Source organism: Talpa europaea (genome assembly GCF_964194135.1).
Source record: "Talpa europaea genome assembly, chromosome: 6".
Lineage (NCBI taxonomy): Eukaryota > Metazoa > Chordata > Mammalia > Eulipotyphla > Talpidae > Talpa > Talpa europaea.
Window position 1 is genome coordinate 44,614,139 of NC_140072.1, and position 27,812 is coordinate 44,641,950.

The 27,812-nt window shown below is 41.9% G+C and overlaps 1 protein-coding gene across 2 annotated transcripts; it reads right to left on the reverse strand.

The window, feature by feature from the left end:
• Positions 1–371: 371 nt before the first annotated feature.
• Positions 372–26,363, reverse strand: SMYD1 (SET and MYND domain containing 1; the record flags this gene model as incomplete). Of its 2 annotated transcripts, XM_084235454.1 has the most annotated exons (10): positions 372–530; positions 1,164–1,332; positions 2,323–2,486; positions 4,917–5,009; positions 6,864–7,053; positions 8,713–8,751; positions 10,762–10,892; positions 13,761–13,974; positions 14,931–15,107; positions 26,227–26,363. In XM_084235454.1, 10 exons carry the CDS (start codon positions 26,361–26,363, stop codon positions 372–374), a joined length of 1,473 nt encoding a protein of 490 aa, XP_084091580.1. The 2 variants fall into 2 exon arrangements, with proteins under 2 accessions (XP_084091580.1, XP_084091581.1); XM_084235455.1 differs by lacking the exon at positions 8,713–8,751.
• Between the last annotated feature and the right edge of the window lie 1,449 nt (positions 26,364–27,812).

The following is a 27,812-nucleotide window of genomic DNA, read 5'->3' on the forward strand; positions in this document are numbered from 1 at the left end:
TCACACACCAGACATACACCCTTCTCCACAACCCTGCGCATATAGTCTACCACTTCATTTATTATTACACTGTGCTTTAATTCATTATGTTTTGTCTGCCCTGCTATATTTGCAGCATCTTTATCTTAGGGCCTAGCACACAATAAATATCTGTATGATAAGTTAGGCTGTGCTGGGCTAAGATAGAGCTAAACTGAACTGAACTGAGTGAAGTGAATCCAAATGACAATGGGGAACACAGAACAGTATGTTCCCACAGCAACAAGGTTGAGCATTACCCTGACTGCCTCATCAAGGATCTCCCCGGAAACCCACCTCCAGAATCTCTGCCCAGATCTCCAGCCACACTGCCCCTCCCCTGCGGTGAGTCCTCACTGCTTCTTGTGGAACAGAGCTGGGGCTGGCTCCTTGCTGGGCTCCGCCATGACCTGCATGGGCTGATTGTTCAGGGCGGCCTCACGCATCTTGTGGTACATGAACTCATTCTGGCGGAACATGCGCAGCTCCATCTCCGTCTGCACCCGCATGGCCTGTGGGATACAGACACACCATAAACAGTGACAAGTCCCCAGCACATAGACAATGGGGTAAATGACTCTCAGTCACTGTGATTCAACTACACCCTCAGAAGACACACACACACACACACACACACACTCACTCATCCACTGGGGGCCTAATGTCCTTGCAGTTGCCGTGGTTTGTTAAGGAGAAGGACTTGTACTTCTGAGAAACAAGCTTGAAGGATTGTTTCTCCATAGAGAATGTTTGTTGTCAGGATCTGGTCAGTGGGGACCTGGATTTGAACTGTGGTCTCTGTAAAATCCCACCTAAGTTTGTGGGATCATAGTCAGGTGACTTTATCCATTCAGCCCTCGGTTTCCTTACACATGAAGTGGATGTGATTCCTTTGTCCTTTACAATAGTCCAGGGAGATTATAGTGTGTGACGCACACAAAAGCCCTCGTTTTTTCATATCTTCGTGCAAGAAATACTTATCAAAGGTCAGGATCATTCAGGGGCTGAGGATACAGTAGTGAATAAGACTGATGAAGATTCTGCATTTGATAAGCTTAAAATACTAGATAGAAAGTTAGCTTTCTCAAATCTCATCCTCAGATTGCTCAGCCCAGACAGAGACCCAGTCCCACAATGCTAGTCACCTCTAAGTCTTTGGTGATCGGGTGGGAGGGTCCGTGTGTCACCAGGAGAATGGCATAGGCTTTGCAGATCATCCCATGCCCTGCCTCAATGTTACCGGCATGCCAGTTGGTCAGGCCTGCCCGCATCACGGCCATGCCCAGTTGGGCATTGTTGGGGTGGTAGAGCTTCCTGTAGGGGCATAGCAAATAATCACAATATAATCCCAACCATCCTAATGTCTGCACAGCATTTGATAACTGGTAAAGTGCTCTCATCAATGAAGTTCATTTATTCCTCCTATCAGAGCTGAGGCATCTGCAGTCTATCTAGGGGAAATGAGAGGCAGTGAGATGCTAAACACCCCCACACAGTGAGACTTCAAGAGCTGAGACGCTGACCTGTGACACCAAGTCAAGTGCCATGGGAAAAGGGGGCCAGAATCATCCTCTGAACTGGAGGACAGGAATCTAGGACTCTTGGTAGTATCCCAGACCTCTCCCTGGGAAGCCACAGGAAGTTCACGCTGAAAAAAATGACTTGAATGTTTTTCTTGGGATAGAATTGTGCATCTTTTAACTAACAGGGGGTCCTTTGAGCGTGTTGCATAGTTGTCCCACATTTTCTTCATGAGTAACATCTCTCAAAAAAAAGGAAAAAAGGAACTTTCTTGTGCCAACCTACTAATTTGGCCAGAAATACAAACTCACATGCCATTGTAAACGAAGAAGGCAAGAGAGGACATTAGCATAGAGAAGGCAAAGGATTTGCATTTTATAATTCATAAGAAATGATGGCTGATACTTTTTTTTTTAATAAAATAAAATTCACAAGATTGCCTCTGTTGATTGTTAGGAGGAAAACCCCTTTTCAAGTACTTAAAATTAATCTGGACTTAGCCTTAAGGAAACCAAGACAGAAGATGACAGATGAGCTGTAGGATTTAGGAAATCCCAGCCATGACAAATAGGTTTCATCTCAGGTACCAGCCGTAATTATTTGGTCATTACTATTCAGAATACCATGGTAAAAAGGCTTAGTCATAAAGAGAACCACAATCCATTACAAATGCCTGCAGTGGGTTAGGGAGGGAGAGGAAGCAACATGTGTGCCAACTGTTAGCCATCCCCAGAATCAATGCATTTCCAGGAGATTATCTGATACCCAGAGTCCATCACCTACATGTAACCATCCACCATCCTACTGGCATAGTATGAGGCCTCCTCAAAGGCCTGGAGGTAGGAAAGGACCTCTGAAACAATGCTCATCATCCTCAGCATGTAGAGGTTGGTGTCAGCAAACACTGGCTCCTGTTTCTGCAGGCACTCCCGACATAATTTCACAACCTAAAGGAAACACAGGCCTGTCCATTACCCTTGCATCAGAGCACATGCTTAATTCACATATGGGAGCATTACAGAGACATTAGATACTCATTCTTTAAAGGCTGAAGCAAGCTGAGAGCAGTAGGAAAGCACCTGTTTGTGATGTGAATAGCAAAATGGTCCTATATGGCTAATGTAGGAGTAAAAAGGATAAGTGTGACATGGCAGATTAAGTCAGAATGCACAGGGATTTATGAAAACTACCTATACACAAATGTGTATGTACGTACCATATAGTCATGTATGTGTTACTCTCACAACAATGTAATAAGACAGACACTAATATTCCCATTTTACCAAATCAGGAAACAAGCACAGAGAGGGCACATGTGCTTTATTACAGTCACACAGGCAGTGAGTGAACAATGGGACAAGGACTCAAACCAAGTGCTCAGGCCTTATCTTAACCACCATTCCCATGATTCTCCACACTACCTGTGCTTTGGAATCACTTACAGAGTTTTTAAAAATAAGCAGGTGTGGGTCTTATCCCAGACCAGTTGAAACTAAGTATCTGAGAGGCTGGCCAACCATGCTTTGCTGGAAGTGCAGGTGATGAATGGGCTGGGAGGCTGGGAGACCCAGCAGGAGGATGCCACATTGCCCTGGGGGGTGGGGGGGTGGGGAACGGAGGAGCCTGAGTCCAGCCAGCTTGGAGTCAGGCATTTCCAACTTATTCATGTATCGATACAGGCTTTTTGCATCCCAGAAAGTCAGATGCTCTCTAGATTTTCTTTGTTAGTTGTTCTCTTTGTCCCTTGCTGCTCTCAAGGGAGAAATGTCACATAATTATTTCCATTTCAAATGAGTGGAATCTCAGACTCATCTCAGTCTCATCTCAGACTTTCCCTGAGGCCACTGGGTGAGGGTGTGGCAGTCAATCCACCTGGGTATAGTCCTTCTAAACCCATGGGCTGGTGTCCAGTCCTACACTTGGCCCCGGCAAGTGTGAATGAAGAGGAAGAAATGAAGAGGACGAGAGAAGGCAGCGGAACGAAAGCAGTGGAGACCTCCTGATTGTTCCAGCTCTTACCTGTGCCTGTCATAGATTTTCCATATTATACAATAATGTTTAGTTCATGTGATTTTTCCCCCACCTGAAAGAACTACTAGGAACAAGGAGCAAGTCTCGTGTTGGTTACCCCAGTCAGGGCCCCAAAATGTACAATAAATGAATGAGCAAAGGAGGAGAAAGGATAGAATGGGAAAGCAGATAGAAACAGAAATTAACCTCCCATGTTGTCATGCCCTGGTGGCATCCAAATCAACTCTGTACATCAGAGTTGCTAAGGAGCCTGGGGGTAGGAGGCAGGTATTTTCTCTGGCATCTTGCAATTTAGCTTAGCCAAAAGGATTTAAGAAGTGATTTTTTCTGGCATTTTGGGATTCTCATTCTATTACCCAAAATATCTGTCAATATTTCACTCCTGTTCTGTTGCAGATTGCACCGATCACATCTTTGGGTTGGGGGTTGGGGGTGAGACACAGAAACTTGTATCTCCAACAAGCTGCCCAGGTGATTCAATACAAGTACTTTGACATCAGTGTTCGGCAGTGGGTCTCAACTTTGGCTGCATGTTAAAATTATTGAGAGCTTTAAATTAAAGCCTGATGTCTGGGGGTCTCACTGGTGGCGCATCGGTTGAGCGCTGGGCTGCCAAGCTGCCCGCAGCCTCTGCAGAGCCAGTTCAATCCCCAGCGGCCCGGGCAAGGGTCCCACATGGCGCACAGACCTCTCCTGCTGCGCCAGCTACTCCCCTCAGCAGTGTATTTCATCGGTCTGTCTTTTCTGTTCCCCGCTCTAGCTCTGGTGAATTCTCTCTCACCCTCCCGTGCTTCTGACTGTACCCAGTGCTTGTATAAATAAATAAATCTTTAAAAAAAAAAAAAAAAAGCCTGATGTCTGGGTCCAATTTCTGGTGAAATTGGCCTGGGTTGGGGTCTGAGCATCAGGATTTTAAAAAAATTTTAGTGGAAAGGCAGTTGAGAACTCCTGGTGCTTCAAGAGCCAGCTTTGAAAGCTCAGTTTGTAGAGCCTAGAACCCAAAGCGAGAACATTCATTCAAATATGGGAAAGTGAGCAGCCCAATCCTAGTATGTTCCACTGCCATCTCCATTCCTCTGTCTCAGATGCCAACCTGAGATACCACAAATCTTCCAGGGACATTTGTCTGTGCTCCTCAGACTCAGTCTCAGTGGGTTAAAAAAAAATCACTGAAAAATACCGTAAGAGGTGCAAAGATTGAAAGGCAAGAAGGATCATGGTCTCACCCAAGGAACATCTTCCACAAAAATAAACCTGTTTAGTAGCCTCTCCATCCTTACTCCTATTCCCTTCCATCCTCCTTTGCATCCACCCCTCCCTCATCCCCTATAAAAATGAATTCTCACCTCATGATACAAACCCTCAGAACGAGCCTTGTCAATTTTTGCCAGTGTATCTTTGGAGAATTGTATCATCTCCTTCACCACATCCTGAGAGGGCTGGAGAAAGGAGGGATGTTGAGTTGAGACAGTTTGACAAGGAAATCCATTACATCTTTGAACTCCTGCCATTTTTGATATTCAACATAACACAAGACCAATGCCTGCCCCTTTCTGGATACTTCATCTCTGCAAATGTAGCTCAAAGTTCCTGTAACTTTCCCAGCTCCCTCATCTTGCTTCTGACTCTTGTATTCTCCACTGACCAAGCCCCTGAGTCTAGCTGCCTGCCAGTCGTGTGCTCATGCCTGGGATTTTGAACCTCAGTGCAGAATCTGATATTGATCCCTGTTGTATTTTCTCTGGCATTTTGGATTTTCATTCTATCACCCAAAATATCTGCCATTCTTTCTCTTTACTTCAAGTCAACCATTATTCTACAGGTATGCCCTTGCAGCTTTTTCTATACCAAGTCATTGATTTAATTACTGACCAGTACAGGGTTGAGGACAGAGGCCAAGAACGTGACAAAAAAAAGAAAATCATATACCAGTTTGCTTAGTTCATATTTCCTTGTCTCAACCAAAAGGATATCATTAGAGAAACTGTCTACCATTTCTGTTAACTCTAGACTCATTAGGTTTCCTGTATTTGCCTAAGCAGTCTAGTGAACTTATAAAAAAAAATGAAGTTTGATATTTGTAGCAAGGAAGTACCACAATTAAGTAGCTAGTTCCTATAAAGCCACTAAAATTTTGAAGAAAATTTTGAAGAAAATTTTTCAAAGACCAGAAGAAAAGTGACAAAACAAATATTCAGGCCTAACACCAGGAAGGAAGGCTGGATCAAAACCTGTTAACATGCAGGTCTGGAAGGTCAGGGTGAGGGTGGAGGCTGCAGCTAAGTCTTCTCTGTAGCTCCTACGGTACTGTGCTTGGTGCCTCACACATACATGCCAGGACACATTTCCTGGAAAACAGAATGCCTGATTCTTTGAAAAGGATGTGTTTCTATAGAGAACATGCTAATCCTTGGGTCCCAGCTGCTCTGTCCTCTGCCTGAGGGGTGACTCTCAATTTCTTTATACCGGGCATCACTGGTCCATTGGTCATAGCTTCCTCCTCAAACTTCTGTCTGTAGAGAGTCTGACAGTATTTGCACACATGTGTGAGTGCATGGCTGTCTGTGAGTGAGCACGTGTTTGCTTTTAATTTTCATAAATGGAAGCATACACAGTATTTGGGGCTGAATTTCCCCCAAATTCAAATGTTAAAGTCCTAGCCCCCAGTAACTTAGAAAGGGACCTTATTTGGAAATAGAGTACTGCAGATATGACTAGTTAAGATGAAGCTATACTGGAGAAGGACTGTTTATCCAGGGTGTGACATACTTATAAAAAGAACATGAGATGAAGATAAAGAGACATGCAGATAGGGACGATGTGTGAAGACACACAAGAGGAAGATGACTGTTAATAAGCTAAGGAGAGCCCTCAGAAGGAACCAGCCTTACCCACACCTTGATCTCAGACTTTCAGCCTCTAAAACTGTGTGACAGTACTCTGACTCAGTACCCAGAACTTTTCCACTCCACTGTCCTTCCCCCTCACCCTCAACTTAATCCCACCTCAGGATCTATAAAGTAATGGGATCTTTTTTTCTGGCCCCTTAAGCAAAAGGCCTTCCCCCACATCTGTGCTGATGCACCTGCTGTTCCACCAGTGCACCCACTATTCTAAGAGGGAAGATGGAGGAGGGGGTGTCAGTACCTGCTCCAGCTTCAGTGTTTTGCTTAGACCACTGCAAGAAGTGATTAAAGACTTAACTCTTGCATTTTTGGTTGTTCCAATCAGATCCTCTGCTACCTGGTAACTGAACTCCCTCTCCCAGATCAGCCTTGCAGGACGACATATACCTTCGGGTCATCTTTTACCCCCAGGAAGAGGTCGTCCTTCAGTCCTTTTTGGCAGTGTTCACATGTGCAGTCAAAGTAGTACTGCTTTTTCAGCTGCTTCTTGCGTTCCTCGCTGATGTTAAGGAAGTCGATATAGGAAACGGTCAGCTCGTCTCCTTCTGAGATCTTGCCCAGGGCCCGGAGCTCAATTCTGGAGCAGGGTAAAAGGAAAAGAGTCAATCAATCTAGGACTATCAGAGTAGGATTTGTGCTCTTCGAGATCTTAAGAAGTTGAAAAGCAAAGACAACAACTTCTAGCACTCAGAAGACTCCCATTCTCCCCCCAAAAGAAAGACTGACCTGAAGGACACTTTTCTGGATAATTCTGCTGTACTCATTATAACAATCAAACCTGCTCCCTTTAGTTAATTGCTCTGGAATCAGCTCCTGCTAGAGAGCTCCATTTGGTCATAAAACCCTACATAGCTTTCTGCCTGCAATTATCCCTGTATATTTAGCTACTAATTGTCTGTAACAAAGGAAGGTAGAAATAATAAGGTGAAAACTTCAAAAAAAATCAGTGGACATTTCTGGTTAGTTTAGGATCTGCTCTTAAAAACATACATATTCAGTTACCCACAATCTTGCCCGCTTCGTACCTTAACCTTTGGTGCAGAGGTTCAGAGCTACATTATATTAGGAGACTTATGCCTGGTGATCGCTGAAGACAAATAAACAAAAGCTGACAATGTCAGCCCACTGCATTGTTCACTTTTGTGTAATGGGGAATGTGGTTTTTTGGTTGAAGGTGCTCAGCTAAAGAAGCTGGCATTTAAATACCTCCCTGCCTGGGCCCCAATTACCTCCATATAGCACTTTACCATGTAATAGATACAGAATGTGCTCAGGACAAAAGCCCCATTTTACCTAACTTGGAAGTGGGGATCAAGGAGTGATAGTGACCACCACTCTCTTCTGTACCCCAGACCCCTCCATCCCTAGAGCTCTGCAATTCTATAGTTCGAGTAATTGAGCCACACAAGTAGACAAGTTGTTTAAGTACTTCTTGCAGGGATTAGGAATAGTGCCTGGAGCCACAGAGACTTAGAATAAGAAGATCCCAAGAGACAGTCTCATCTTGGCCTTCACTCCCACAGATGTGGCATCAGACACCCAGGAGCTGATGTGAACTGTACAAATGCACCAACACAGAGCCAACACCAACCACCCCTACCCCTACATTCCTCCAGCTCAAGCTCCCACTGAGCATTATGTTCTTAACCCCAAGAGCATTTCAAGAAAAAGACCCAGATGAGGTCATTTGGTTGTCATTAAGAAAAGTCAAACTACACCACTAATTCATAGTTGGTCAGAAACATTAAATATGACTAAATTAAATTATGAATAACTATCTATCAGAATTATAGCAGTTATGGGTGATGTGTTCAGAACCCAATCTGGTGAGAAATTGGGGACTATAAACAAATACACAGTCCTTAGTAGGTCAGTAATATTAGTAGGTCAGTCTTCATTTCAGCATTCAGAGGGAAAACGTAGGTTTTTACTAATGATGTGGTCTAGAATGGACTGTTATGCTTTGAGGTTGGAGGAGTAGCAGATGTAAGTAGTGAAGGAGAGGAAAGAAAGGAAAACAGTAAAGCAAAGACATGCAGATGGGTAAGGAACAAAATGATTAATTTGAAATGCAAGAAATGTATTAAAAATACGACTTTTAGCAAAGACTCTTTGATGCAGAGGATATTACAGGCAGACAATAGCCAAAGGGTTTGGGGGAGGGGTGGCCCCAGCAAACCAGGCAAGTGAGGGAGATGGGTCAGAGGAGGAGGGATGCTTGGAATGACTGACCCACCTCATTTGGGTGTGAAACATGGATTTCACTGCCTCATGACTGAAAGACAAAACAGACACCTGAATGGAAATCATTTCTATTTGCTGATTGCCTAGGCTGGATGCACAGCATTCCAGGTTATTCTATCAAAGTTTTGGCCATCACAACAACCTCTATCCCAGCCCTTTCTAGCTGTGCTGTGCTCACTCGACAAGACACAGCCTGATCTAATAGAAAGTGCACTGGATTAAGAATGAGGAATTCTGAGTACCAGTCATGGAAAAGTTATTTCCCTTCCCTGGGCCACAGTGTTCTCGTCTATAACCTGGTTTTGAGACTGTCATGAGTCAGTGCATTTAGAAGTGGTGTGCTAAGAAACAGATGAGATGCTGTTAATATCTCACTAATAACAACCTGGCCAAATAAGCACTGCAGCTTTGACGTCAATCTTGGGGAGAGTTTGAGCTGTATATGGAGACTGGTTAGGTCACACATGTGAGTATGTAAAATGTTGGGGTTAGAAGTGGGCTCCTAACACCATGTCCAGTGTTCTTTCCATCATGGCCTACAGCTAGGTGGTGACTACAAAGTTGCCTTCTCTTACACAACAGTCAAGAAACCCTGCAAAATATGTTGCTCAGAATTAATGGAGACAAAGAAGCCAGAGCAGACACCAGAGATGGTCTGAAGAAAGGGTTCTCAGGCACCTGTAGCTGTGATGCGAGGAGCCTTGGGTCACCACCGCTTAGGCAGGTGATATTGAGAAAGACCAGCCCTATATGTGACTGAATTTGATGCTCTCTGATAAGCAGGCTCTGCCCAAACAGTGGACTCTCTGGAGAAGATTCCAGAGACCCAGACCATGACCCTCAAGGCTTAGGAAGGGAAATACAGATGCTGGAGAAAGATTATCATCTGGCCCAAAACAAACTTCCCTATCTTGACCAACTTTCTCAATTGCTTGGCAATCTGTTGTCATACAGGTCCTTGTTTCTAGAAATAGGAAGAAAAAAGGGAAATCTGAATCATTGTTTTATGGAGGCTTAGGTTAGTTTCTTCACTACCAACTAGAAGCCACTGTCTTTCATTTCCAGGAAATTTGGGAGAAAACTGTTCATCATTGATAACTCAGAGTTGATTTGCATATGTCCTAAGACCCCGTCTCTAAAAGCAAGAGAAATAATATTGCTCAGGCCTCACTCCCCAAATCCCCCAGGCTGCTCTATCAACTACCAGGGGCTCATGCTGTTTGCTGACTCTTCTCCATTTGTTTCCCAACTTCAAGATCCATTCTTGCTTCTCTGTCCCCAGAGGGATAGAGGGCTATGAGGGCTTCATCACCCAGGTTCCTCTGCTCTCTGGTTTCTGGTTGGGGGTTGGCCAATTGGTGGGAGATCAGAAGGTGGGAGCAGAGAGAGGTTAGGATAGTTAGTCTCCTCACTCCCCCCTCTGCCTCACTATGGCTCCAAAAGAGGCTGATTTTGCTATAAGAACAGTCAAGCTGTTGGGTGGTGGGAAGGGAGGGTCCTTCGCCATGGCTCCAGCTCTCTCCAGTTGCAGAAACAGTACTTCCTCCAATGGCCCCTGCAAGTCTAGAAATGGTAATGACTGCATGCTGTTGCTAGACCCTGGATACTACCTCATTCCTTATTTCCTTAATCTCTACTACACTCTGTAACTTGTCTTTTTAATTAAATTCTCTGATTTCTGCTGGGACGTTGACTAATATATATTCCTGTCAGGTACCTTCTAGGCTTATGTTGCCCTGCATGACCTCTAGATGATAACTCCAGACTTCAAGTTTTACAATAGTAGTGGAGGTTTATCTAATATCCAGGCAGCCTCAACAAACATGCAAAAGCTAAGAGATGATCCTTGTGGAATTCTTTGCCAGTCTAGTCATTACTTTTCTCTGCTTCACAATTCTAGAAAGAAATTTCTGCCCATTTGCTGCCCATCTGAAATGCATGCTTCTTCAGGTTCAACATTTTGCCTTTGGTTTTAAGCCAAGTAGAGAGAACACCATGACTCCCACCCCACCACACCACCCCCAGCTCAAAACATACTTACTTGCCATTGTTAAATATGACGGTGCAGTTGGGCCAGCAGTCATGGTTCACCAGGCCCAGGTTGGGGAAGATACCCACACCCACTGCCTGTAGGCCTCTCTGATCACTGAGTGTGAAGCCATTGCAGTTAATCTACTCAGAGGGAAAGATGAAAGAGTCAACTTACAGACATAGTCCAGGGACAGAATACTATCCTAGCTGTTGGATATCTTTTTTAAAAATAGACAACCAGGTCTCATCCTGGAAATATTTAGAAAGCCTGGGAACAAAACAGTCTTTGTATTCTATGTGACTTCAAATGATCCTCAAGAATGATAGCTTAAGGGCCTCCCTGGTGGCTTAGGGATTAAGTCTCAGCACTATCACTGCCATGGCCTGCATTTGATCCCTGGCCAGGGAGCTGACCCACATATGGCGCAGAAAACCTCGCCTGTCTTGCCAGCTGCTCCCCTTAGCAGTGTATTTCAGTAGATTGGCCTGTTCTGTTCCCCACTCTGTCTCTGATGAATCCTCTTACCCCCTGCACCTCTGGCCTACACTCCAGTTCTTCTATGCAAAAATAAGTGAATAAATCTTAAAAAAAAAAAAAAAGAATGATCACTTAAGAGAGTTCCATATTTATAGAAAATGCCACTTAGAAAATTTTTGGTAGCTGTTGTAAAAAGGTTAAAGATAGAAATGTTTGTTCTAACAAGTTGCTCCCTTTTCCTGTATCTGTGTCTCACATGAGTCTTCGGTGGTATGTGTATTGTTGTCTATCTCCATGCCCTGTCCTACCTTACTCTGTGTATGTGTGTCCCCTGCTTCTTTTGCCTACCCACACTCAATTTTTATAGCTCCTTATAAAATAAAATTGATATAGCTTTTTGATAATTTTGTGTCTGATGAGCACAAAATATAATATCTCTAAATGAAAGGTAAATCAAATTAAAAGGTTATTACTATATGGCACTCAACTGATTTTCTTTTCTTTAAAAATAAGTTATTCTTGGGCTTCTCTGGTGGTGCAATGGGTTAAGACACAACCTATGAAGCTATTTGCAGCCATTGCAGCACAATTTCAATCCCCGGGCAGGGAGATACCCACATGGTGCCGCAGACCTCTCCTGACTCACCCTCTGCTCCCCTCAGCAGTGTATTTCAGTCAATCTGCCTGCTCCCCACTCTGTCTCTGGTGAATTCTCTCACACACACCCCACCTCTGGCTTGTACCCCATTTCTTGTACACATAAATGAATAAATAAATCTTTTAAAAAATAAGTTATTATTTATAGAGACAGTCCAAGTATCTGCTCTCAGGGTAGATAAATGCTTAAGGAGAAATATACTTAGAATACATTAACAATTGCATGCAAATTTCTGATATTGAAATATATACACTAATATATAATATAATACAAAATGCATTTATGCACTCACGTGGTTATTTGTTATAGATTCTGGAGAAGTGTGAGTTTCTCCATTCAATCTCATCAGTCATCAGTCAATCAGAAAGTTAAGTCTGTTGATACCACAGACCATTCAAGCTGTGGTACCTTGAGTTTCTTTCTTCTCTGAGCCCTGGTTTTCCCATCTGCAGGTTAAATAAGTTGGACTAGATGATTTCTAAGGATACTGTCTAAACCTTGGTGAGTAAACCATGTTGTGGCTGCCGCCCAGGTTGCCTTAGGAATAGCCAGGATTGAACTAGGACATGCATTCACTCCAAATCTGGGACATGTAACTGTGAAAAGTGGCAACTCTTGCACCAAACAGGCTGCTTCCTATCCTTCCTTGGATACCCACTCACTGTGTGGCCTTTGGAAATCACATAACTTCTCTAGGCCTGGGATTTCTATCTATGAAATAGGGTGTTAAAAACATACACTTCAGCTTATATTGTAAAAGTTGCATAAAATATTACACGGGGAACTGTGATGGCTAATTGTATGTGTCTTCTTAAAGGGTCCAGATATTTAGTCAAATATTATTTTGTATGCATCCTTTTTGGATGAGATTAACATTTAAATCAATAGATTTTGAGTAAAGCAGATTGCTCCTTGTTAAGTTGGTGGACCTAATCAAATCAATTGAAGGCCTGAGCAAGAAGGAATTCTGCCTTTGGACTCAAACCAAAACTCTTCTTAGGGTCTCCAGCCTACTAGACTATTAGCAGACTTTGAATGAACCAAGCCTCCCTGATTGTGAGATCAAATTGTTTAAAAAAAAAAATCTATCCATCGATTGATCAATACCTAGATATCTAGGTCGCTAGATAAATACATTTATATACATACATCCAACTGGTTCTGCTTCTCTGGAGAACTTTATTAAAGAAGGATTGGCACATGGGAAGGGTTTGAGCAATGTTGAGTATGATAGTGCCATTGTTATTACAATAACTTCCCTCTCAGCCTACTCACCAGCACCAGGAAAGGCCTTCCCTGCCAGAAGACCTCTACCTCTAGAACCCAAGGCCTGAGCCTGCTGGCCCACATGCTCCCACTCCCACCTCTTACACTCACATGGCTGTGAGGGCCCGGCTATGTTGCTCCAAGGCAGCACTGCCCCAAAGCACTTACGCTCCTCTCCAAGGCTTCCACACCCACTGCTCCAGGCTGCCCACTGTCCTGCCTATCAGATGGATCTTATTTTCAAAGCAAGGGGATAGTGATTGGGTCTTTGTTCTCAATGTAGAGAGAAGAAAAAGTATAAAATACAGATAAACAAGAAGGTATTTACTATCCAAAGCTACCATTAAGAGATAAGGAACAGTTTTGGGATGGGGTGGGGGGAATGGTGGAGGGATGCCAACTTCAAATGGGGTAGGAATAACCTCACACTAAACAAGGCCAGAGAAAGCCCAAAGAATGGAATTCCCGTTCTTCCATTTGGGCTTTTCACCCCTCCAGTCCTTCTCTTGCTCTCTTTTCCCCATTTTGGCCTGGTAGCATCTGAAAACTTCTTAATTGGACAATTCCAGCTGTCACCTATCCCACCCCACTTTATGAGCAATCATACCACGCCAAAAATGTGGGAGATGTATTGCATGCTGAACTGCTGGCTTTGGGGCGGCCAGTACTGCAAGAAAGTGTCCACATCCACCCGTAGCTCCTTCTGTTCTTCCTCCCCAAAGTGCTCCACGTGGTTCTGCAGGTCATCCACGGCGACCAGGCAGCCCTCCGTGAGCCCGGTGCCCTCTCTCTCTACCCGCCACATGATGCGCGCAGCCAGCCTGTGAGGAGGGGCAAGGTTAGTGAGGCCCCACTGCATTCATTCATTCAACACCTACCAAGTACCCCAAGCATGCTAGGCACAGGGTCAGGCCCAAGACAGAGTATTTAATTAGATAGAACATCTATCATGACGCTTCTTATTGTATTACAGTTTAAAAGATAATTTAACCTAGTACTAAGTGCTGGGCAGAAAATAAAATAGGGTAGCGTGATAGAGTAGGTGGGGAGGGGAAGTCAAGGTGATGGGGGGAATGACACAGAGAGGCAACTTTGGGCTGAAAGTGGAATGAATAGAAGAAGCCAGCTCTGTGCAGTTAGGGGAAGAACAGCAAACAGAAAGGCCCTAAACAAGGAATAAGTTTGGCTTGATGAAGAAACAGCAAAAAGGCCAAGATGGCTGGAACACAGGAAGCAAGGAATGGGGAGGAAGTAAAGGTGGAGAAGGGAGCAAGTTTCCCTTCAGGTTAGTGTATTTGTGTTCTTCCAGTGAACACCTAGGTATAGAATTGGTGGGTCATAATTCTAATCTTTTGAAAAACCTCCACACTGCTTTCCACAAAGACTGGATCAGTTTACATTCTCACAAACAGTGTAAAAGGGTTCCTTTAGCTCCATAATTGCCAACTCATAATGTTTTCAAATGTGCATTTTCCCAAATTTTAAACATTGGCAGATCAATTTTTTTTAAGTAAATGTTTGGGAACATCATTTACAGAACAAACATAGAGCCAGCTTCAGGGATTGCAGCACTGCTGTAGACACCCAGTTCTCCCTCTGAGACAGAATTCCAGACTCAAAGGGAGTTCATGGAAGAAGTAACCACATCCAGTCTTTTTGAGGCTCTTTCCTGATTTGCACTCAGCCTCGCTTCCCCGGGTCTGGCAATGCTATCATTAGTACCACCCCGATTTGACATTTGGGGATCCCATGCACTACCCCTAGGGCTAGCTTTTACCTGATGTTCTCATTGGGCACCTTCCCGCATTTCTTGACAGCTGAGCACTCATTCTTGTGGTTCAGCCAAGCATCCTTCTGGCAGGTGCGGTCACAGTAATGAGCGAACTTGCACTGCCCACAGCGGTGGAGCTTCTCCTGCCTCTTGAAGCAGGTGTGGCACACAACGTTAACGAGGCTGGAAGTGGAGGGAGAAAAGAGATGATTGGAGGCCACAGTGGAAAGGATAGTGCACTGGCTCTTGGGAGACTAAGATTTGGGTAGTGGTTCCATGAGCCCTCCTTGTCTTAGACAGGCTTCAGATTCCCACTTTTCAAAATAAGGGGCTTGTTGGGCCTCCAAAAGTCCCTGCCAACCATAACACTCGTTTTAGCAGATATTTTCAAGTGAACTCAATGTGAAAGACACTACTGCATTCTGCATATAATCCTTCAATTTAATTTAGCAACTACAGATTTATAACCTATATGCATTAAGTCCTGAGAATACCACAAGTTGCCAGAGAAGCAATTAAAAAAAGAGTCAAATGACATCTGCATACCTAGTATGGCTCAGAATGCACAGTCCAACATAACTCTGCCAGAGTGTGTCCTGCTTGAGGTCATTTGTCAATAGTACTCATCCCAGCAGAACAGAACACTCGGGACCCTGACAACCTAGTAGAATCTCTAATCCCTGGCGATAGAGAGCAATGAATTTCTCCCATCTGTCTCAAGTCAGGATTTTGTTCCATGACAAGCATGTGAAGGTGCTGCCGACCGGCGCAGTGGCAGATTAGCAAGGCTGACCCAGGGATGAGAGACTGAGCTAGGCGGTCAAGAATTTGGCACAGAAATGACAGACAGACACACTTCAAGAGTGAAGATCTGAATGTAATGTGTTGTAAATTATTTTATACTTTTATACCTTTTTTAAACAATGGATGATTTTATACAAGTTATTTTTTTCAGTATGAGAAGTTTAGTCATACAAAAGACATTTACTTTATCATTTAGGTACATGTGATCGATGTTCCATGGCATGGAACGCTAAACAATCGCAAGGTTCTGATTACAAGAATTTATTTTTACACAATTTTTGTTGATTACACAAAACAGCATTTTTAAAGGTAGGTTTTTTTTTTGTTTTTTTTTTAATACCACTAATAATCATCAAGAACTGGACTGCAAATAATTGAAGAACCCAAATAATTGAAATTCCAACTTAAGCTCCAAATCTTGACTCCTGGTCACTCAAGAGTGGGAGCCTGGCTCACAACACTTTATAAATTATGTAGGCAGAACAGAGTACAGGGAGATATTCACATTACCTGCATCTAGACATTGTGTTTCCATAACTATTTTTAGCAAAAATAATCACATTTATTTAAGGTCAAATTACAAATATAGTGACTAAAACCTCCAACCTTTCTCAACAGTGCTGCAGTCAAGCCAGATTCCCTCTATTTGTCTACATTTTAAAAACAGCTTTTTTGAGGTATAACTGATATACATAAACTACACATATTTAAAATATTTCATTTTATTGGCCCTGACATATGTGTACCTATTCATGAAACCATAGCCAAATCAATATAATGAACCTACCCATCACACTGCCCAAAAGTTCCTTCATGACACTGAATTTTTAAACCTGGAGTCTTCACCTTTATCCCTATCTGATTGCTTTCAGTGTAGAATTCCAAACTGTCAAGATCATTTTGAATTTTTATGGTCATCATTTTTATAACCATGCTAAGCTTGGAGCCATCTGCAAATCTGAGAGCGTGTCTAAGGCTGGGAAGGGGAAGGAGAAGCCAATGTCCACCTTAGGGGTATCAGGAACCAGACCAGGAACACAACCCTAAGGCAGAAAGAAAAGGGGGTACTGCCAGAGAGAATAGCTGATGTGCTGAGGAAACAATTAGAAGCAAGCACCAGGACCCAGGCAATGCCTCCTATTGCCTGCATTGAGATGGAGGTGGGTGAATGGACCTCTAGCACTGCCTTCTCCTTGGTCCACACTGTCTGTGAGGGTAAATTTTCTAACCTGACTCAAAGGGAATACATCTGTTTCAGTGCTTCTCTACAATCTTTCTTGAACTAACTAAATCCATTTATAATAGGGTCTGATTATATAGAAAACAATCTATCTGCCAAGAGCTACAGCTTTACTAAGTGATAAGAATTTCAAGTTGAAAGCCCCTCATGTATTCAAAGTCACCAATAATCATTTTGTCCAGGAGAAAGTTGGAGACAGAGCCCCAAGATTTAATACAGACTTGACCCCAGACTGGATGACAGAGAAACCTGCCCAGTCACTTATGTAATCATTTATCAGGCCTTGAGTCAATTCAACTATGGTTCCACTAATATCTCAATGGCATAATTGCTCAAGATTCTTTAAAATCGATTTGATATAACAAATTTTAATTATTTTTCATGAAAAAATTTAATGAATTTGGAAAATTTTTTTTCTTATAGTAAATTCATAGTGGGTTCCAAATATTAACCATCAAACTATTTCCTATAGGCTCACAAACTGTCTCATATTCCACTGTAAAATTTTGCTAGGGCCTAGAATAGAATTTTATAAGCTGATGAGATCCAGGAAGCATTATGAGTTATCTCCTCAGTAAGGTCTCTTGAAATGAGCTGACCTTTTGATCACCTCACCCACCAGTAAATCTTCGCCATGGGACAGAATGGGGAAGAAACAGAAGATTGGGTTTGATGAAGAGCAGAGCTTCTCAAACTTCAGTGCACATACATATCACCAAAGATCTTGTTAAAATTGAGGTTCTGATCCAGTAGTCTGGGATGGGGCCTAAAGTTCACATTTCTAACAAGTTCCCAAATGATGCTGATTCTATCATATTAAGTAACAAAAATGTAGAGATGAGAGAAAACCTAAACTCTGCAACTTCTGGTGGTGTAGTCAGGGAAATGTCAGGCAGGCAGTAAGGGGAAGTTGGGATGGGACTTATGGGAGGACAGACCTAGAGTTGGGTGAAGCTTGATTCAACTCCTGATTCCTTGAGTAAGCACCTTCACCTCTCCGAGTCTTTATTTCCTTATGTAAAAATGGGAATAGCAATATCTAGATCCTGATAGCTTTTATACTAGTGACAATTGCTTTTTACTGAAATATACTCAATACAAAAGAAAATTACAAATAAGTTCCAAAACCCAACCACTCTCAGAATGGTTTTGAGGGTTAAATGAAATAATGTGCAAAATAATTTCTAGCTCAGAGCCTGACACAGAATGAGTGCTCGTCCCATCTGTCGCAGGAGGGGGTTGGGCCCAGAGCTATCTGAGCTCCTGCTCTCCTCCAGCATCCACAAACTCTCAGGGCGCCTCCAGAGAGGCCGTGCTCCCTGCTAGCGGAGAACTCCTGTAGGAGCACAAGGGTACTTCCTTGGCATTAGGGTACTTCCTCCCCTTCTCTGATTTCCCCAGTGAGAAATGTCCTAAATGATGTACTAAAGCCACATTTTGAATTCCAAGACAAAGAGTGCTTCTCCCAGCCAGGCTTAGCTGGGTGACCTTCATTCAGCAAGTCTCATTTCAATGCCTAGTCTCATTTTCCCAGTTCCACGAGAGAGTATTTTATTTCCATTCATATTATTACATAGTTATATAATATTATGCTCTCATTTACACCATTATTACAGTTTTTAAAGGGATGTTTCAAGCAGTTCTCTTGATAAACCTTCACAACAACCCTTTAGAGTAGTGGTGACGGCTGTCACAAGGATATCACTCTCACAGGGGTTGCTGATGCCAGACACTGTTCCCAGCACAGAATCCAGGGGAAGGCATCAAGTCGACTGGCCCTGGATGTGCCCTGCCCCAGTCAGTGGGTTCTCACTCACTCTTCACCCTGACCTGGTCTCTATCATTTGTCAGAGAAAAGAGGGATGGGAAGGCAGCTGCTGCTTATCTCCTTGTAAGGAAATAACCAGTTACTGGACATGTCATGGATATGCAAAGAAGGAGCTGCAAGGTGGACCAGCCCTCCAAAACACAACCAAAGAGAATTGAACCAACAGTCTGGCTTTCTGTGCTTCTTAAAAACCCTCAGCTGTCCAAGTTGTCTCCCCTCAAAAATTGAAGAGGAAGGGATGTGTCTTAATATTTCATCTCTCAAGTACCCAAAGAAATTTATAATACTTTAAATTCCTTCTCTCTTTCCTTCCTGGTTCTTTACATTCTTCCTTCCTTTCTTCCTTCCTTCCTTGCTGGAGTGCATGTTGCGTATCCATTGTGTGCTGTGCATCCAGCAAGGTGATAGAGGCCATAAAGATAAACGGGACATACATCTTGCTTTTGAGCAGGCCCCAGACTGGGCTAGAACATAAACACTGATAAGTAAGCAAGGTGAGACATGGGGCCCAGGAGTGCTGGGAACTTGCTGTGGGGTTCAAAGAAGAGAGAGCAAAGCGGGAGAGGCGGAATCCAGAAAGGCAATCACCTAGATGGGGAAGAGGCATTGTCCTGACCCTATAAAGATGGGCTGAGTTTGTGCCTAGAGAAAGTCAAGTTCTTCCACTGAGATGCACTGGTCTGAGTCAAAGGCTGGTTGGGGGAGATGGGATGGGGCGGCAGTCACATATAAAACAGGAGTAGCTGTTAGATTAGATCATAGGATGTATTATATTGGAAAATGTTGGAGAGATGCCTGGACTGTGGAGGACCTGGAAAGTAACTCTCAGTCGTGTGTCCTTCCTTTTCAGTCACAGGGGAGCCCCTGAGGCTTTGGCAGAGAGGAGAAAGAACCAGAGTTGGTATGCTCATTTTCTTTTCCCCATGATGTCTCCCTAATGTCATTTTTAAATGGCTCATGTCAACCTTTGAGGAAAATCCATGGATTCATTTTTGCATTGACTATGGTATGATATACCTTAGATAAGAAGCTAGCAACTATAAACCAGGGACACACTGGGGTGGGGGAGCAGGGAGTAGGAGCAAAACAAGGGTGGTGGGAATTGTATGGGGACTACAACCAAGATGAAAATGCATACATTGTGCAAAAATGAAAAACGATGTAAAAATATATAAAATCAAAAAAATCAAAAAAAAAAAAAAGAAGCTAGCTAATACTGTTTTCTTAGATCAGGTCCAAGGGTCACGTATTTATTTTTATTTTTTTTCTTTCATTGTTTCTTTTTTACTTTTAATATTGTTTAAAAACTAGCAGTTCTCAATATTTTCTCTGTCACAACTCACATGAGGAAGTTCACACCCTCCCACTCCGAACTACATGCATTTTCCATGTTCTAGATGTGACCAACCTCCTTTCCATGCTCAAAACATATCTGCAGGTGCAAATGAGTGACGATAACATATTAGCATTTGATCTAATCTATGCTTAAAAGGCAATTATTCCCAAACTTGTGAATTTAAGGATTAGGTAGTAAAATTTGGATACCAATACTGCTCATCATAGATCATGTAACAAATCAACATGTCCTGCCCTCACAGCTGAAAGTGCTAGATTAAAAGCTTTCTAAATCTACTATGGTTATACTCAACACCAAGTGCATTCGATGCTATACCCTGAATACTTTACCAGTTATTCATTTGTTTTTGAACTAACTGTTCAGAAATTTCCCTAATCCCTTTATTAACTCATTTCCATTAATAGCATCATTTGTCTCCCACTATCTACCCCTTCAGCTGTTCTCAAACTAAAGGTCACATGTGTGCTCATGGATGTGCCACAGCTAATCCTGACATTCCCACAGGCCCACATAGAATTATACCAGCTAAAAGCCCAGCTGTTTCCCCTGGGCTTAAAAAAGCTCATAACTGATTTGGTTTACAAACAAGCATGGTGACAGTAATTTCTTTTAAAGTACTCTACTTTTTCTCATGTTCTCATCTTCATACATGTACTGATTGTGGATATTGTTTGAAGGTAATGGTGGTGATAGTGATAGAAATGAAGGGATTTTATTCATGTTGTCATATGTTGTGTCCCGTGGATCTTATTTTGTGGCCCACTGGGTTAACTGATTTTATAGTTTGTAAAGGATGGGAGGGTCTACTTCAGAAGTCTAGAGGATCTTCCATGACCAAGCAGAGATAAAGATCTAATCTCCTTGTTGAAGGCCTGAGTAACTCTTTGGATGAAAGCTATTTATGCTCTCATTCCTGTCTTGCCTCTCATTTTGTGACACAAACTAATTTTTTAAAATCCAACATGAAATAATGCTTAGTTTTCATAAATACAAAAAAGTAAACTGTAGTTTTCTGTGTTGTCAGGGTTAGGATAGAGAGGCAGACACTATACTGCTAGTGGAGAAAGCTGGCAGGATCCTCTTGTTGGAGTGATTTGGAAATCTACATTAAAAGTCCTTTTAAAATGTCTTTTGAATCCAAAATGCAAACTCCAAGGAGTTTATCTTTAAAAAGTAGCTAGAGGGGAGAGAGTGGAAGGGTGAAAGGGGATGAAAACGAAGAGGGGAGGAAGCACAACAGACTATGGTGGAGGACTATGTGTCACTTGGTGGTGGGTGCACTATGGTGGCAATACCTGCTTGGGGTATTCTAATATTACCTCAAACAAAAACAAATAAATAAAATTTTAGATAAATAAATAAATAATAACGAGAAATGTGTACATGAAAAGATCTACTAGGAAAGCAACCTAGTAGAAACAACCTTCTAGAAAGCAATCTTTACATCCAAAATATGGTGCCAGTTAAATTGATACAAACCAGTCAATAAAAACATACTCTAAAGTAATTAAAAATGTTTTAGAAGAAGAATTTGGAAAGTTGCTCACGACATATTATGAAGTAAAGAAAACAGGTCATACAATGATCCCACTTTTGTAAAGGAAAAAAGATGCATAATTAATTACATTGAATCTAAGATATTCCCATTAATAAGTACACTATTTTTATTTACCATTAAGAAACTAAAAATAAATGTCCCCAATTAAGCCATATTAACCATAGATTATAGACCATATCATGATCTTAGAGATGTTAGAATGAAATATGTATCCTAGAATTGATAAAATACTATATTCTCTCATATTCACTTCATTGTAAAATAATCTCCCTTGCCATCACATTTTAATTTCTTGAATTTAGGGATGTATCTTACAAGCAAGGTATACATTTAATATAGTCTTTCTCCTGTCACCACCACCCCACCCACTAATCATCAAGATCAAGAAAATACTTGATTTATATCATATAAATATTTGTTTAATAGAATTAAAAGGATATACACCAGAAAGCTAAAAGTAGTTTTCTTGGAATGTTAAGAATATTTACTTTCTTGCTCTGGTTTTTCTGTAATTTCCAAATTTTCTAAAATGAACTTAAATAAACCATCTGAACAAGACAGCATCGTGAATTCCCAGATTAGCCCCAGCTCATGTAGAAGCAAGCAGATCACTCAGGCTAGGGCAAGATAGGACTCCCATTCACTGTGCTTCCATTAACAGGAAATCCTCAGAGCAAAGAGCCAGAGGGGCAGAAAGCAATCTTTAATAGCTCATCCTTGGGGTGTCATTCACTTTAAAAGATCTTATTTGCAAAAACTAACCTCTTGGCAAACTGACCTTCCCACTACTTCACTTCTATTCCTTTCAGCACCCACCAGCACAACAAAAAAAGAGCCTGGCAAATAGGCTTCCTTTTAAATGCCAGTTTTTGGTTGTTTTGGTTTGGTTTTTTCCAAGTTTTATTATGATTTTTTAATAATTTTTTTTACATCACTGTTCATTTCCAAACAATATTTGTTTCCCCCCCACCCCCTCAGGTGCAGTCCCCACAGAACCTCCCTCACCAATGCACCCTTGCACTATCACCTCAGTCTCCCTCCCGCCTCCCTCCCTCCTCCTCCTGATCCTCCTCCCCGCTCCCGGGCAGCAGGTCTCCGACCTACAATTGTCTGTTTTTGCTTTGCCGCGTTCTGCACCGTCATAATTTTCCTACACAGATGTCTCACCTGGCTCCCCCACATTCCCGCTATAAGCGTAATCATCCTACACTCTTCTCCCTCGCTCAGGCCCATCTCGCTGAGCACAGCCCCCTCCAGCTCTGGCGTTGCCGCTGCACGTAGTGATTGCCTGGAGCACCGTGTTTGAAAGGATTCTGAGGCCAAGTTGGAAATCAGGGGGAAGAAGCTGCCTGATCAATTAGCAGTGACCCAAATGCTACCCACGTTCCAGGCCTGAATGGAGTGTCTCCATTTTATTCTTGCTCCTCTTTGACCAGACCACCTGCTTTTCCAGCCAATAAAATTAGAGATCCTAACCAAACTATGACTTTATTATGAGGGCCTGGATTGTTGCTATTAATAGTAAACTAAATCTACCAAAGACACAATTCAAATTTACAAGTCAGCATTCCATAGTACAGCATCATACTTCAAAGTTGAATTTCACAAGCATTATGATCAAGTAATTCTACTCCTAGATCACATACCTCATGCAACTGCTCACCAAGAAAAAGGAATAAAAAAAATCCATAAGCAACTACTTATAAGACAGAAAAATAAATGGTGGCACACACCCAGAGTTTATAATTTCATTAGTTATGCAAAACCATATGGATTAATAATAAAGCAAGCATTTGAATGAAATAAGCAAGAGGTATAAATCCACATATTATACTTTTGTTTAAAAGATCAAAAAGAAAAGCACAAAAACTAAATTCCATATATATAAGAAATATGTGCATATATAATAAAAGAATTGTTCAAAGGCATGGTTTTGGTTTTTTTTAAAGGCAAGGGAATAGATTACACAAAATTCAATATAGTAGTTAACTTTGGGGTAGGTACAGGACACTATAGGAAAAGATGAAAGATGCAATTGGAATATTCTCCTTAAGTTAGATGGTGTTTTCACAGGTATTCCACTATTGCCATGCTTCATGACATATACATGCATACATACATACATGTAGGGATTCATTTTCACTTAATGCAATGCTGGACTAAAAATAATAATCCCCCCCCCCCATGTTTTTGTTTGGACGATAGGGAAGAAAACCTGCCTGGCAATTTCATGGATTAGAATGTGCCTCTTTTAAAACAGAGTGCCTATGTGGCTGACTCAGCCTACCTCCTGTGTCAGGTCTCCTATGCACAGCTGCTGAGTCTCAACCAGAAGTCTAATACGGGAGCAAGAACAGATGGACACAGCTTTCCTTCAATGCCTCTCTGGACTCTCTCAGATATGCCCAAAGAAAGAGCAACACTCTCATCTTTGCAGTGACAGATTTGGGCAAGTCACTTTTTAAAAAAATCTCTTAGATTTTTTAAATTATTTTAAAGATCATTTACTCCAATCATCCTAATTTTTATGTCTATTGCAATTTATGTAGCATTTTATCTCTGCAATGCACTCTATGGTCTCAGTATCTGTAACTTCAAATGGACGATGAATTATTTATAGTTAGAAAAATATGAAACCATCTAAATATCTAGGCATAAAGCAGTGGTAGGAGAGCATGCAGCTGTTTAGTACTATGTTTATGAAGGGTGTACAGTAACACAGAAGATGCTCAAATTATTAAATGAAACACTATAACTGTTTCTACAGTTAAGATCCCAGTTATATAGCACAACAAATGAAACCTATGATTTAAACCAAGCTGGAAAAAATCGACAATCATGTCAAGGGAGTAAAGATACATTTTTTTCTTCCTAAGTTTTCTAAAATAAGATTGAGTTTTGCCCCACTAGACTGCAAACATTCTTGGAAGGGATATTGATTAGATAGATTGACTTTTGGGGAATTGGAGGCACCAATAGGGGTGTCCCATATAAGGGAAGGTAGCAAGCCAGTGACAGCACCATATTATTCAAACTTCCTGTGTTTCTAGCTTTTTATGTCTTAATTCTGAATCCAACTCCTTAACCACACTCATCTCCACCCCCGACATATTCAAGCAAATTAGTGAAGTAAGACAAGTTCTCCAAAGAACTGTTACTAGCACCTCAGTCCACTTATTTAGGTGGTAGTCAGCATCTACCCCATTCACTGCCTTTTTCCTTAAAGTCTTGGTAGGCAGGGAGAAAACAGAATGTGAATGCTAATCAAATTGTCTTTGAAAAGCAGTGCCCATTCTGAGGATGGTCAGTACAATGAATTGATCACCTACTTGAATCAGATCCCAGAAAAGTTAGGCAGGTCACCCCAGCTTTGGGCTCAGAGGGTATTGTCATGATTTAATCACAACGTATGGCTTTTTTAAACAAAGATTTTAATAAAATAAAATAACTTGAAATAATAATGTTTTATTTAAAACTTTGGTGGTCAAGCATGGACAGGGTTTTGGGGAACTAGGAATGTAAATTTAATAGGACCTATTAAAATGAAAAACAGAGCAATTCCTCTTCTATCCATATGGCTGAGGGAACAGCCACGTATTTACAAGTGGACATGGTCAAGGATTTTAATTGCAGAAATGCTTGTTTTATGAAAAGTTGGAAACTACCAACTGTGGTTCTCAAAAAGATAAATAAAATTATTTATAGAGTAGAATATTGATAGCTGTTAAAATGGGTGAGCCATACAGTATATGGATTGACATGGATAAGTCTATTTGCGGGTAAGAGAAACAGATCTTTGAGTATTTAAAAGAAGTAGCTATAGACTTATTGCTCCCTTAAGAATAGATATCAAAATATTTAGTGAAAAGAACAAGTTCTAGAATGACATCTGAAATATACCACTTCTATAAAGAAAATTGACAAATGGTAGCTGTACATTTTTATATGTTCAGATATGTGTGTGTAATAGTACAGAACATCCTAGAAGAAAATATTAAAAATGTAACAAGCATTACCTCTGAAGAGGTGACTGGAAGTGAAGGTGGGAAAGGTAAAAAGAGATTCCAGCTTCATTGATGATATTCCAACTTTCCAAAAGTAAATGGATCCCAGTGTTACTTGTGTATTTGTAATTACTTTTTTAAAGTTTCAGCAATCACTTTATCCTTTGACACACACACACACACACACGTATGTTATATGTGTTATATCCTAGAAACTAAGAACACAGAGCTTTCTGTAAGAAAAGATTTCTGACAGTACCACACCCACTTCCCCCTCCACCTCACCACAAAAGGTACCTCCACCCAGGCAAGTTCCCCCAAAGTCTTTGCTTTACAACCCTCTTAACAAGTCACATTGCCAGCGACTCTGCAGAAAAAGTTATGTCAGAAAACAATTAATTGTCAGAAGTTTGAATTACCTTTCCTTGGTAAATATAAGAGCAAAGTATTTTAGAAATTGGCATCAGCCAAATCAACAAGAGAAAAGAAGGCAACTCCCCACATTTCATACCTGTCAAAAACCACTGCTGAATAAGCCCGCTCAGCAAAAATGACATCGGAAGCCCAGAACTCCTTAGTGGCCTTCAGACCCCTGCCTTTGCCCTCAGACGTGAAGACCTCCACGTTCTCCATTCTCTCTATTGTCATCTCAGGCTCAGGCAGCACAGGGTATTTAGCCAAGACTCTTGTCGCTGCTATTTCAGCACTTCAGCATCCCAAAGAGCAAGTCTATAAATGGACATGCCACCTCCCCTTCCCTGCCCCCTCACTTTCCCCTGGGCTGCCTCCCCTCCTCCACTTTTTCTGGAGGTGGGGAGGAAGCAGGCAAGGGGACAGTGGTCCAGGAATGACCTCTTTCAACACATGGCAAAGTTGACACAGCAGAAAATAATCATGGGCGGGTGTGCTCCTGGGGTTGGGCCTACAAACTTTGAAAACTTTCTTTGCAATAAGCTAAGTCCTGGATTTGCAGTCATGCTCAGATTTAGTTGGAATAGGGAGCACTTGGTCAGTAGGGTATTTTTAGCAGCCAGATGCCTTTGTCAATCCAAAGTAGAGAGCAAATGGTCCAAGAGGAGAAGCGAGGTGATACTTACTGCTCTGGGATTCTTCCTTGTCAGACTTGGAATTTCTCAAATGAGATAGTCCTCTTGCCCCCTACTTCCTCCCTCACGGGTGCACTGTTGGCAGAAAGCAGGGGTCTGCTAAACTGACTCCTTCGGCATCTATGTAACAGTACTAGTTAGGCTACAAGGGCCACCCCTCTTTTCCAATGACCTGGGCCTCCCACAGCACTCCCACCCAGGGCATAGAGGCCTGGGAGTGCCCTGCCTTGGCATCACTGAGGATGTAGGTGTGCAGGACACAGGGAGGATAAAGAGAGGAGGCAGGGCTTGAAAACAAAATCCCCCCTTTCAGTGAACTAAGTAAAACAAAAACAAACTAATATAGTGGTTACCAGAAGGACAGACTGGATTTTTGGTGGTGAACTTAATGTAGCACATAGACATTGATTTAAAATGATGCACACCAATAACTTATATGTGAAAACATAACATTACTTCAATTTTAAAAAATTTTAAAACCTAAAATATAAGCTTGCATTAAGAGCAAAATTGTAAATAATAAAATCATTATGCAAAAAATATTTTAAAACCACATAAAAAGAAAAAGTAAAATCCCCCATTTCTTTCTATCAAATCTCCCTTAACCATGTCTGCTACCAAGGAATTATCAACGGGCTCTGGCCCTCTTAGGCAGGGGTGTGGATGTCAGAGACACAATTCTAAAATCCCCACTTAACTAAATACCACTGCCCTTGATGGCCAGGCAGTTCTCACTGAAGTTGAAAAGAAAAGCACTTGAAGATCCGGAGCTGTGGTTTATCTTCCAGGTAATATTTTTAGCTTCCGGGATGTATCTATTTACAGGAACCCTGCACTCTGGTTCTCTGTGGTTTTCTGGAATCTCCTTGTAAGGCACTGGTCAGTCCTTATGATTCCGCCATCATAACTTAAGCATCTTCCAAAACCCCACTTACCATACTGTCACTTTTGTCAATGAGGACTTCAATAAATGAATTTTGGGGAGACACAT